The 13,395-nt window shown below is 43.1% G+C and overlaps 2 protein-coding genes across 4 annotated transcripts in view; one reads left to right on the forward strand and one right to left on the reverse strand.

Annotated features, from left to right (window-relative positions):
• LOC308700724 (uncharacterized protein) overlaps window positions 1-724 on the reverse strand; it is a gene marked incomplete at both ends in the record, with an annotated part of 10,222 nt that extends 9,498 nt beyond the window's left edge. The window contains one exon of the mRNA XM_081382482.1: window positions 653-724. Coding sequence (XP_081238608.1) covers window positions 653-724 — 72 coding nt within the window. The remainder of the gene's footprint in view (window positions 1-652) is intronic.
• The window catches only part of LOC308700795 (uncharacterized protein), a 46,708-nt gene that overhangs the window by 13,953 nt on the left and 19,360 nt on the right, over window positions 1-13,395 (forward strand). For 2 of the 3 annotated variants that reach the window (XM_081382581.1, XM_081382580.1), the window contains one exon: window positions 9,494-10,553. In XM_081382581.1, coding sequence (XP_081238707.1) covers window positions 9,498-10,553 — 1,056 coding nt within the window. In that variant the 5' untranslated portion in view covers window positions 9,494-9,497. Of the gene's footprint in view, window positions 1-922; window positions 1,659-9,493; window positions 10,554-13,395 lie in introns of those variants that run through there. The other variant, XM_081382582.1, reaches the window with a different exon arrangement.

The raw sequence follows: 13,395 nt of genomic DNA on the forward strand, positions 1-13,395 counted from the left end.
AACAAAGCTAAAGAGGAAATATTAACCATATTTAACCATATTTGCTGTTTATATTGCTTGTAATTGGGATGAAGTAAACATCTGTTGAGTATTTTAACATAAATTGTTTGATTATGTTGAATTAAAAACCCCAAAATGCAGCGGGTCCACCAGACCCACAAACACTGGCTGAATAACTAAAATATATACACGGGTTAATAAAGACGAACAAAGGAGCTTTTCGTTGAAAGCTTTAATGCAGAACAGCAGTAACATCAGGCACAGCAGTCAATACACAGCTCTTATATTTCCTCATACGCACTTCATAAACTCTCCTCATTAACCCTGTAAATGCTGATGCTGAAGAACACAGCAATTCACAACTATTACAGACAGACTTCTGCACTACAGTATAGTGACTATATACAGGAGTGCTGAGAGAAAATAAATGGCAGGGTGAGCTTTATTTTAACAGGAAAATCAGTTCTTACAGTGGTCATTTGTGATAATGTGAGTTTCCATCGATCAAACATCATAAGGCAATGGTTTGTGACCCACCCGAGGATGCTCATAGAATTCCTCCCACCTTATTCACCCTTCCTTAACCCAATTGAGGAGTTCTTTTCAGCATGAGGTGGAAGGTGTCCGATCGTCACACACACACACAGATGACCCTGCTGGCTGCAGTGGATGCAGCATGTGTGAGGACATCACAGTAGACGCCTGCAGAGGATTGATCAGGCATCCCAAAAGATTCTTTCCATGTTGCATTGGAAGGGAAAATATCCGGTGTGATGTGGAATATGTGGGCCGACAGACAGGAACGTCTGGATGTGTAGAGACAGCACTAGAGCAGTGCTGCGGGCAAAGTTGTGCCTTAGGGGTGTTTCCTGTGTTTCTTTATCATTTCTTTGCAGTTTGTACAAATTGTTCTGAGAAATGCACTTATCATTTTGCACATGTTAGGGATGATGTGAAAAACGCACTGAGAAAAACTGTAAGAGCTGGCCATAGAGTGTTTTTCTACTTATTAGAAATTAGGTCTTTATAGGCCTCTGAAGTAGTAATATGTGACATAAAAAAGAAAGAAAGAAAGAAATATACAGTATCAGATAGATAGATAGATAGATAGATAGATAGATAGATAGATAGATAGATAGATAGATAGATAGATAGATAGATAGATAGATAGATAGATAGATAGATAGATAGATAGATAGATAGATAGATGAAGAAATTACCATAATCATAGTAATAGGTGCAAGTGTTTTTTCTGGTGGCTGGCTTGACTGCAGTGACTTACAGATTTTATGGGAAACTCATCCTGTGAGTTAACCCAGACAGGGATGCGTTTCCTGTTCAATGACGTAATGTTTGGCTCAAGATAAAGATTTTTTGAGTCATGCAAACCATATTTGGCTCACGATACTTTCTGTAAACACACCCCTGAATAGCTTTGGCTCCCGTCTTAGATCTAGCTCTATAAAACATCCCAACAAAGTTTTGCACAGCACAGACATCCTCCAACTCTCAGAGATATTCAGAGGACATCGAGACACACACTTGAGCTTGTAAGTTGTTAAGGAGTAGTTTCTGTAATTCAGTGAAATCGAGGGAAGGTTCGTGTTCTCAGGCTGCTGGCGTTTGAAGACTGATTACTGCTCTGATACAGTAGACACGTAAGTACATTGTTCATAGATTTATCCACTATTAATAACATTCAATGTATAACATGAAAGAAAGAAAAGCAACAAAACCTCAGTTTGCGATTGTTTGTTTCATGATCTCAGTGAAAGTACTGAAGTCTGCCCTGATATATCTGCTCTGCCGACACACTCAGGGTTTATTAGAGGAACTTTTAGGACTTCAGCTGGATTTTCTTAAATGTCAAACATCACAGTTTATTCTTTATATCCACCGTTGCTGATTTGAATAGTTTTTTTGACTACTCGTTTATTCTCCTGTCTACTTTATCTCTTCATCTAGCTTCAAGTTCTAATCTGTATTTAACTATTTAACTTTTTCTTAATTAGATAATTATCCCCTTAAACCCTGAAAGCATTTTTACAGTTGTTTTTTCTGAGTGACTCACACAAAAGTAAAGACTCATAACTCCAAAATTATAGCAAGAAGAGTCAAAAAGTTAGTATCGTTTGATAGAACACGTTTCAAACAGCTGATAAAAGACTATATATATATATATATAATTTTTATTATGATTTTGCATATTTTTCTTATTTAACATGCAATAACTCAGGAAGGAAATACGGTAGGAGGAAACAATTTTTTTGGTGACGTTCCCTCTACATCTGAGCTGCAAATTTTGTGGAGATTGCATAAAGTAAACAAAAGTTACAACATTTGGAACAAAGGTAGCCTTTTTACTGAGCAGTCTTTGACACTTGGAAGGAATTGATAAAATTGTTTGGATGATTCTAAGGGCCCACGTACTTTTGGGGCCCCAGAGATCGATTTTATTAAAGGAATGGGTGCGGTAGGGGTCCCCAACCTCATATTCTTTCATAGGGCCCAATATTGCCTGCAGCGCCCCTGGTGATAGCATAAGGTAATCAAAGTTACAGCATTTGGAACCAAGATAGCTTTTTTGTTCAGTCCTTGACACTCCCTAATGGACTTCTTTTTTTTTTTAATTGTTCCGTCATGAGCAATATCATGTGATCAACGCAATGGTTATGTTGGCTCTTTCTAATCCTGAGAATCTGCTGTAAATTTTCGATTTTTCACAATTTATGCATGTTTCATGGAGTTATGATTGAAAACGTCACATCCATGGTCCATCTATATTCTTGATTGTATGTGTATGTGGGGATTCATCTATTAGAAGTCCATGTGGAATATCTTTAAATCTGAGTGATGGAGAGTTTTGGGCTCTTTATAATTGTAACAATCTGCTGTAAATATTGATGTGCCATTTTCCACAATTTATGCAAGTAAATGTATACAAGGCTCTATGTGCGCCTGTACAACTCCACGAGGGATATCTTTAGATCTGAGAAATGGATTATGCTGAGTTTGGGCTCTTTTTAATTGTCGGAATTTGCAATAAATAATGATCTGCCATTTTCCACTATCAGAGCATGTTGCGAGTGAAAACGTGAAAACATTAAATGAAAACATTTTACAGTTAGTCCAAAATGCAGCCGCTAGAGTTCTTACTAGATCAAGAAAATATGATCATATAACACCAATTTTATCATCACTGCATTGGTTACCTATAAAGTGCCGTATTAATTACAAGGTATTGCTACTGACTTATAAAGCCCTAAACGGCTTAGCTCCAGTCTATTTAACGGATCTTCTATCACCCTATAATCCATCGCGCTTTTTAAGATCAATAAATTCGAGGCTTTTGGTCATACCTAGGATATCCAGATCCACCAAAGGAGGGAGAGCATTTTCACATTTAGCACCAAAACTCTGGAATAGCCTTCCTGATACTGTTCGTGTCACAGTGTCTGGTTTGTGTTCCCTGGGTGTCCACTGGAGGTCCTCTTCCCGCACGGTGTCCTACACTCTGTTACTACATTTCCCATGATCCTGTCTGTCACTGAGTGTTCATTGTGTTCAGCTGTTTCTCGTCACCTCGTTTAACACTTGTGTATATATACCTTGTCAGTTTCAGTGTTTGTCACGGAGTCCTTGTTTAATGTCCTCACACGTCTGTTCCTGTTTGCTGCCTGTTCTTGTTCGTGTTTTATGTTCTTGGATTGACTTATTGGATTTTGACCATTTGCCTGAACTGATTGTGAGTACGGATTACCCCAATAAATTAACTGCACTTGGATCTCTCTCTTTTGTGTGTGATACGTGACAGAAGGACTCCGTCACCTAAGAGATCCAGCATGATGGGGTTCCGTATCCTCCCTCCTGCCACGGAGAAAGAGAGGATGGGGCGTGTCCAGAATTTGATGAGCTTTCGTCAGCAGGGCCTGCCGGTGGGTTGTATAGCTCAGTCATTTTGGACGCTCTCGAGGGGAATGGGATACAATGAGGCAGCATTAAAAGACATTTTTAATACCTGTCTTGATGACCCATTGCCGGGGTGGGAAATGAAGGGTCTGGAAGTCTTGGACTTTTGGGGTTTTACCAGATACCTTGAGCATCGGAGTCAGTGGGATACAGCAGTCACGTCTGGGTCTCCTGAGAAGATGACCGACACACCTGACCTGGTGAGTGGAACTCCCCCTAAGGCGGTGGGCTCGAGGCTACCATCTTGCCATCGTAGGCGGAGAAGGAGGAGGAAGGTCACGTCTGTCGATCCAGAGACTGTTCAAGTCACGCCTGCCGAGCCTGTGTCTTCAGACAAGATGGCCGCCGCCGAGCCTGTTCACGTCACGCCTGCCGAGCCTGTGTCTTCGGACAAGATGGCCGCCGCCGAGCCTGTTCACGTCACGCCTGCCGAGCCTGTGTCTTCGGACAAGAAGGCCGCCGCCGAGCCTGTTCACGTCACGCCTGCCGAGCCTGTGTCCCCTGACAAGATGGCCGCCGTCGAGCCTGTGTCTGTTCCTGAGCCTGAGCCGGTGGTGTCTGTTCCTGAGCCTGAGCCGGTGGCGTCTGTTCCTGAGCCCTCAGTGACCGCGACACTGGCCATTATGGCCACAGCCATGTGGTGTGTGTGGGCTATGCATACACTTGAGCCGGTGGTGTCTGTTCCTGGGCCGGTGGTGTCTGTTCCTGTTCCTGAGCCGGTGGTGTCTGTTCCTGGGCCAGTGGTGTCTGTTCCTGTTCCTGAGCCGGTGGTGTCTGTTCCTGAGCCGGTGATGTCTGTTCCTGTTTCTGGGCCGGTGGTGTCTGTTCCAGAGCCGGTGGTGCCAGTTCCAGTGCCCGAGCCGGTGGTGCCAGTTCCAGTGCCTGAGCCGGTGGTGCCAGTTCCAGTGCCCGAGCCGGTGGTGCCAGTTCCAGTGCCCGAGCCGGTGGTGCCAGTTCCAGTGCCCGAGCCGGTGGTGCCAGTTCCAGTGCCCGAGCCGGTGGTGCCAGTTCCAGTGCCCGAGCCGGTGGTGCCTGAGTCGGTGGTGCCAGTTCCAGTGCCTGAGTCGGTGGTTCCAGTGCCCGAGCCGGTGGTGCCAGTTCCAGTGCCCGAGCCGATGGTGCCTGAGCCGGTGGTGCCAGTTCCAGTGCCCGAGCCGGTGGTGCCAGTTCCAGTGCCTGAGCCGGTGGTGCCAGTTCCAGTGCCCGAGCCGGTGGTGTCTGTTCCAGTTCCTGAGCCGGTGGAGTCTGTGCCAGTTCCAGTGCCTGAGTCGGTGGTGCCAGTTCCAGTGCCTGAGTCGGTGGTGCCAGTTCCAGTGCCTGAGCCGTTGGTGCCAGTTCCAGTGCCTGAGCTGTTGGTGCCAGTTCCAGTGCCAGTTCCGGTGGTGCCAGTTCCACCGTCCGAGGGGTCGTCTCCGCCGTGGCCGCCCGAGGGGTCGTCTCCGCCCTGGCCGCCCGAGGGAAAGTCTCCGCCCTGGCCGCCCGAGGGAAAGTCTCCGCCCTGGCCGCCCGAGGGAAAGTCTCCGCCCTGGCCGCCCGAGGGAAAGTCTCCGCCCTGGCCGCCCGAGGGAAAGTCTCCGCCCTGGCCGCCCGAGGGGTCGTCTCCGCCCTGGCCGCCCGAGGGGTCGTCTCCGCCCTGGCCGCCCGAGGGGTCGTCTCCGCCCTGGCCGCCCGAGGGGTCGTCTCCGCCCTGGCCGCCCGAGGGGTCGTCTCCGCCCTGGCCGCCCGAGGGGTCGTCTCCGCCCTGGCCGCCCGAGGGGTCGTCTCCGCCCCTCCCCCCCCGATGGACTGTCTGCTCCGCCCTCCCCCCCGATGGACTGTCTGCTCCGCCCTGGCCGCCCGATGGGTCGTCTGCTCCGCCCTGGCCGCCCGATGGGTCGTCTGCTCCGCCCTGGCCGCCCGATGGGTCGTCTGCTCCGCCCTGGCCGCCCGATGGGTCGTCTGCTTCGCCCTGGCCGCCCGATGGACTGTCTGTTTCGCCCTGGCCGCCAGCTAAGCCGCCACTCCCTATTTCTGTTCCCCTCCATGGACCTGGCCCCCCATCCCACCCCCTGATCCTCCACCATTTCACCTCCCGTCTGGACTCTTGTTTTGTTTGTCTTGGAGCGTCTGGTAGCCGCTCCGTAGAGGGGGGGTTATGTCACAGTGTCTGGTTTGTGTTCCCTGGGTGTCCACTGGAGGTCCTCTTCCCGCACGGTGTCCTACACTCTGTTACTACATTTCCCATGATCCTGTCTGTCACTGAGTGTTCATTGTGTTCAGCTGTTTCTCGTCACCTCGTTTAACACTTGTGTATATATACCTTGTCAGTTTCAGTGTTTGTCACGGAGTCCTTGTTTAATGTCCTCACACGTCTGTTCCTGTTTGCTGCCTGTTCTTGTTCGTGTTTTATGTTCTTGGATTGACTTATTGGATTTTGACCATTTGCCTGAACTGATTGTGAGTACGGATTACCCCAATAAATTAACTGCACTTGGATCTCTCTCTTTTGTGTGTGATACGTGACAGTTCGTTGCTCGGACTCGCTCTCCCAGTTTAAAACTAGATTAAAGACGCATCTTTTCAGCCAGGCATTCATATAATACTTTTAATTTTATAGTGAAACTACAATCCGGCCTCTAGTTCATAAATGCCAGAGGAGAACTGGCCCCCGACTGAGCCTGGGTTCTCCCAAGGTTTTTTTTTTCTCCATTAGGTCACCTGATGGAGTTTTAGGACACCATTAGGTCACTTGATGGAGTTTTAGGACACCATTAGGTCACTTGATGGAGTTTTTTCGGTTCCTTGCCACTGTTGCCTTTGGCTTGCTCAGTTGGGGATATTTTGGGGATATTTATGTAGCCCCTATCCACCAACCATTTGCACTAGGCCAGAGTCTATTGATAAGGACCTGAGTTCTTTTATTTCTAAATGATCTTTTAACCCCGTCTTCTAATATAAATTAACCTCCAGGGAATCACTTTTAAACTGCAAAAACACACACACTCACAAAATAACATTTAAACCAATATATATTGTATCAAATGTCAATTAAATTGAGACTTTGTATTTAAATGAAATGAAATAGATCAATTATTTGAATTTGACAATGTAAATGAAAATAAAACCAAATAAAATATGCCAAAACAAAATAAAACCAATACAACCCTCTGTGATTGCCTTACTTTTAACAGTAACTAAGCACTTTTTTACAGTATCACGGCAGGATCATCAATATTAAGTCACTGTCTGAATGTATTTAACCTACTAGAGTTAACCGTATAGGCATAAATCCTTTCTAATTTCTGTTTAACGTTAAGTTATACTATCAAATTAACTTATAACTCTGTATAACTTTTATAAACTCTAATAACCCTTTTAAATTTTTAACACATCCAAAAATACACTCAAAATGAAAAAGAAAAGACCGGTCACAATAGCATTAGTGCACTTGAATGTTTACATATCCCACCCCATTGCAGGCCTGATACAGCTTGAGTGCGTAGTGGCTGAGAAAACGAAAATGGCCCCTTCGCTCGGGGGAGCAAACAAAAACAATAGTTTACCTCAATCTGGTTGCTAGGGTGCGTTGAAACACGTCCGCAATTCATCACATTGAGAATCAGGGTTACATTTAATTTTAATTTTATCAATCAATAAATTCCATTAGAAACTGTCAGATCTGCTTCTGTGTCTTATGCTCTGTGGGACTTTTATGTTGTAGTTTCTTTGTGTCTAGTTTCTGTATTCTTTCCTGTGTCCTGTTTCCTGTGGCCAGGTTGTAGTTTTGTAGTTTCTTTCCATTTTCATTAGTCTGTTACAGGTGTGTAATTTTCCCTTGTTAAGCTCGTTTACCTCTCTGTTTAAAGGAGAAGTTCACTTTTAAAATGTAAATTCTGTCATCATATAATCACCCTCATGTTGTTTCAAACCTGTATGAATTTCTTTCTTCTGCTGAACAGAAAGGAAGATATTTAGAAGAATATCAGTAACCAGGCAGTTTTTGGTGGGACCCAAAAACTGCCTGGTTACTGATATTCTTCTAAATATCTTCCTTTCTGTTCAGCAGAAGAAAGAAATTCATACAGGTTTGAAACAACATGAGGGTGATTATATGATGACAGAATTAAAAAAAAAAACTCTTATCTGGTTCTCTGTCGGTCTTTGTTTGATGTCATGCAGGCATCTCCAGTTCCCCGCGTTTTCTTTGTTTTTCTCAGTGTTATTTTGTTCCTGACTTATGTTACGATTGTTTATATTCATTAAAATCTCCCTGCATTTGGATCCCTCATCTCTGCCTGCCGTTTTTGATTCCTTCGCCCCGTGACAGAAACAAACCTTGTTGTATTATTTTAATTTAATACTGTGAAGCTGCTTTGATGCAAACTGTATTGTGAAAAGCGCTATACAAATACACTTGACTTGACTTGACATAAATTACGCATCTGTATATTATTGGGTCTTGCAGGGCTTCACACAAAAACTCGCTCAAGTTTAGTAAAAAGCAAAAACAATTATGCTAGTTGTATTATACTCTATAAGACCGTTCCAGTGACACATGACTATCTGAGCTGTATGATGTATTTGACATATCGCAGTACATATAGTACAAAAAAGTATTTAATAAATTATGAAATTTTTATTTTCAATTTAACAGCAAATAACTCAGCACTACTTAGGAGTTAATGAAATTACTACATTGATTGTAAAGTTCAGACTCTAAGCTTTCAAATGACACCTAATTTGTTGTTGATCAAAATGGTTAGTTTCTCAGCTTTAAAATGATAAACCTAGTTTGTGTTTATTCCATTTAGTGGTTGCTAAGTATTTGATTATGATTTTTTTTCCGCTGGCGGTACACTTCGTGTTAAAGGGGTTAATTTCCTAAATAGACTTTGCTAATTGTCTGAGTACAGTATTCTGGTTGTAGAGTATTTTGCGAATCGTGAATGATTTTGTGTCTATGTGGCTCAGAGCAAAATCTACAACCTGTAGAATTAAATAACATCAGGCATGCATTACTGTAATCTTTAGATTATATATTGTGCCATTTGAAGAAATATATGTCATCATACGCCATTGCTTCAAAGCAGCTTTACAGAAAATGCATGTGTCTACACATGCATGTATTTCAGAAATATACATAGAAAAATGTTGGCTTTCCAATAAAAACAGCCTCTGAGAAACTGACAAATCGTCCCCCACTCTCCTCTACTGTAATGTCTTAATACGGACAAACAAAAGAGCTTTTCGTTGAAAGCTTTAATGCAGAACAGCAGTAACATCAGGAACAGCCGACACAGCTCTTATATTTCCTCATACGCACTGCATAAACTCTCATCATTAACCCTGTAAATGCTGATGCTGAAGAAAACAGCAAATCACAACTATTACAGACAGACTTCTGCACTACAGTATAGTGCTGTATTTACAGGAGTGCTGAGAGAAAAATTATCTTGCCTTCATATGTGATCTTGACTAATTTAAAGAGTGTGGGGAAAAATAGCTCAAAACTCAAAACTTTTTTTGTTATTATCCTGTGTTGCAGGTTAATGGCAGACAAAAAGGCAGATTTTCCCAAGCACAAAAAAGGAGTTGATTTCTGTGGATCAAATGGATACTGCTACATAATCCGCTCTGATCTCGGCTGCTATATGAAGGCAAAGGATTTCAACACAGGGTCAGACCTCAGTATTCATGATCTGCACCCCGCCTGCCGACATGGAGACCATTACTTAGCTGACGAAAAGAAGTTTTACATCATTAAGGGTGATGAATACCGCACAGTCACTGACCTGTCAAAAGGCACTGATTCTGCAACATTCACCCTTCCTCCCAAGTTTCAGGGCGGAGACCATTACCTGTCAGCCAATGGCACGTATTACATCATCTCCAAAGAAAATTACAGAATAACAACTGACCTGAGTGATGAATCTAAAGGACAACCTAAAAAAGATACCCTGCATACCCTGCTTACCAATTGCAGAGATGGTCTCTATTACTGGGGTGATAAGAATCACTTCTACTTCCTCAAGCAAACCCCAAAGTGGGGATTTGAATACCACAAATGTACCGACCTTGACAAAGATAAGGGCGCTGCTGTCTTATCCGTTAACCCCGATGTTCTGAACTTCCTGCCAGGCGGGCTGTCCATAACCAACGGCCCCATATTCAGAAAGTGGGTGAAAATTAAAACCGTTAGTAATGACAGTCTCACACCAGTGACATGGCAAAAGAAAATTACTAAAAAGGTTGGATACAATAAAGAGAAGATGTCCCAGATCACACACAACTGGAAGATAGCAGCGTCAACCTCGATCACAGCTGGAAAACTCGCAGGATTAATTGCACAGTTTCAGTTCAACTTATCGGGAGAATACGGAGGTTCAAGTGTGAAGACTGAGAAGGAAAACTGGACAAAAGAGACTGAAGAGGAAGAGCAACTATCATTTCAGCTGGAGAAAGAAGAGTGTCTGTATGTGTGGCAGTTCCAGCTGGGTCTCGGATCAGAACCGGTGTTGTTCAGCCGGGATTTGAAGATTACCGTTTCGAAGGAACAGCCGCCTGAAGACCCGGTGTCGACTGCAAACACGCCTTTTTCACAGGAGGTTAAAGAAAATACCTCAACTCAGAGTTGTTAATTTATATACAGTATCTGCTGCAAGCATTGCTTTAAAGGTCCCCTATTATGCAAAATTCACTTTTGCATGCTGTTTGGACATAAATGTGTGTTGGCAGTGTGTGTACACAACCAGCCAATAGGCTAATGATAAAAATCCACTCACTACTTTTTTATTAATCCCCATAAATCAAGAGCAGTGTCTCCCAATGACCTGTGTTCAGAATGCGGCTTCAGTGACGTCACTACAGCACAGGCCCCGTCCACAAGCCACAGGCCCCGCCCACGAGTGTTGACAGACACTGACGCTCTCTAACATAGCCCCGCCCTGATCGAGTTCACAGCTGCTGCACTGACGAATGTCTCCCAAGCGGTGTAGGTGTTGTGTGGCTGGATGTATTAATCCACATAGCTCTCTCTATTTACTCCCGAAATCTGAGGCAGCCGCTGAAGACGAGGTGGAGTTATTTTGTTTTTAAAGAAAATGCTCCCTCAACTCTACCGAAATTCATTTATGTACTTGCGCACTTCTTATAACTTACTGTGTTTCGCTTCTGTACTCAGTCTGAGACAGCGTAATAGCTTTCCGTTTTCCTCCGGCCTGAAAACAGCCGGGCCAATCAGCGAACAGAGGGCGGGCTGAGAGCAGTGACGTAGACGCTGATTGTACCGTGGTGGATGCGTAGATTTACTTCACATAATCTGCAAAAGTCCTTCACAGCTATGTTCACTCTGGTATTTCGCTCGATGGTTTTGTTTTCGCATCATACATGTGTTTACAGTGGAAGTTAGATGCGGCTGAACCTGCGCATAACACACGCCATAACCAAACGTCATGTGATTGGCTTACGGGTAACCAATGATTTTAAAATTCCGACAAGCGGATTTGTCTAATAAACTAACCTGTGAATTGTAATTCTGCGTGTAGTTCGGTAGAATGAAATGTCCATATTCCTTTTATATCCTATTCCTATAATATGTGGAGCTGATAGCTGTCTCTTAGCAATCCCGAACTGCTTCATATCACAGTCATGATAAAAGATTTCAGAGATCGGTCGGCTTGACGTTGACGACAAGATCCATAATTTTTAGCAAATGTTGTGTCATCAAACTACACCTTTGTTATTGTAAAAAGGTTAGTGACCCCTAGCGGCGATAAAATTCCATACTTGTCACAATATTAACAAATTGTTGCTAACTACAGCTCCGTGCCATTTCAAAGGGCGCATCAGAAGCGCTCGGATTGTTCTTGTCGCCTAGCAACAGTGACTGACAGCTGCCGATGAAGAGCGGGAGTAACATTCGCACTGGACTTTTTATATTCAACTGAGTTTTATATTCAAATAGGGTTGAAAACCTGTGTAAATATATTTACCAAGGTCCATTTATGTGCATAATAAAAAAGAATACACTAGCCTACAAAATCGCATCAAGGTAAGATATAAATGAACATTTGAATCTTCAGCTAAGCTGAAAGTACATGACCTGAAACATCCTTAATACCATGTCCTCCAGTAAAATATAAAACATAAAAATGACAATAGCCAATTCTGGCTTCATAGCTGTTTAGGGACCGTTCGGTATTTATGGAAGGGGCCACCGGAGGAAAATAGGGGAGGGTCATGTCTTTTTATTCTTTGTTGAGGGGAGGGTCATCCAACTTTTTTTAGTCTAGGGGGGAGGGTCACCCAACTTTTATATTCATTAAAACAGCAACATTTCAAAGTGGCTTGTTTGGTGCTATTTTTTTCCCATTTATTCCATGTTGATCTCGCGTTATCAGCCCCCCTTTGATATCAGATGGGTCTGACCCAACAAAAATCCAGTTTGGCGCTGTTTGACAGTGCGCGTGCACTTCAGTTCGCGCTTAGAAAAAGTGCATCATGTCAGAAAGAAATGTTTACCCGGCAAAGCTTTAAAGCACGAGCAAATAATGAACTTTTGTTAAGTGCACAGTGTCCTGTGAGTGTAACTCTACCGCTGCATTAACATGTGATGTGAACGTACGTCGAATTTAACAGTATTGGGACTGAGGCGCCAGATCTGCAGCTGATAGAATGTGTGCTGTAGCGCGATACTACCATATTTCCATTCTTATTTTGTTTCCACGATGTGTAAAATGTAGGGCTACCACATCTTTAAATTACTATTAGTATTATTTAAGTTAACATAAAATACATAGACCTACACCACAAAAACTAGTTGAGGATAAATTCGTTAAAATTGGGCGATTCCACTGTTATGGACGTGACATTTGCAGTCAAAACTTAAAATAAAAATTCTCAGAAAATGCATTTAATACCAATATTTTGAAACGTCTGAAAGGAGTCAAGACATTAGAAAAATATCAGTCTACTACACATGTGTTTTATATTTAATATGAGTGAAATACACATGTGGCAAAATATTTTTTAGTAATTCTATAAATTACACTGTGCAAACCAAAGATATATACCCACCGGATGAATAAAGATCGGCCTCCACAGAACATAAAATATTATATTATTTTTATTTTATTTTTCGTGTTCGCATTTATGTGAAAAACAAATTATGTTACGGACGTGACAGTTCTCCATTACGGACATGACTGCTCTGAAGCGACTAAAAATTTCACAGAGACCTCAAACAGAAAGCACAAAGCCTTTCTTTAAAGTGAATTTCGTTTTTTTATTAATTTTATCTTAATTTTAATCAATGTTTCATCTGGATTTAATAAATAAGAAGTAGTCTAAATATAGTAGAAAATAGATAATCATAACACGGAGGCGCGGGCGAGTGAACTGGATCTTGTCTCATAAATGAACCGAAACTCAGCGTAAGGTAGGCTATGC

This window comes from Scardinius erythrophthalmus, assembly GCF_964197995.2.
Source record: "Scardinius erythrophthalmus genome assembly, chromosome: 13".
NCBI classification, from domain to species: domain Eukaryota; kingdom Metazoa; phylum Chordata; class Actinopteri; order Cypriniformes; family Leuciscidae; genus Scardinius; species Scardinius erythrophthalmus.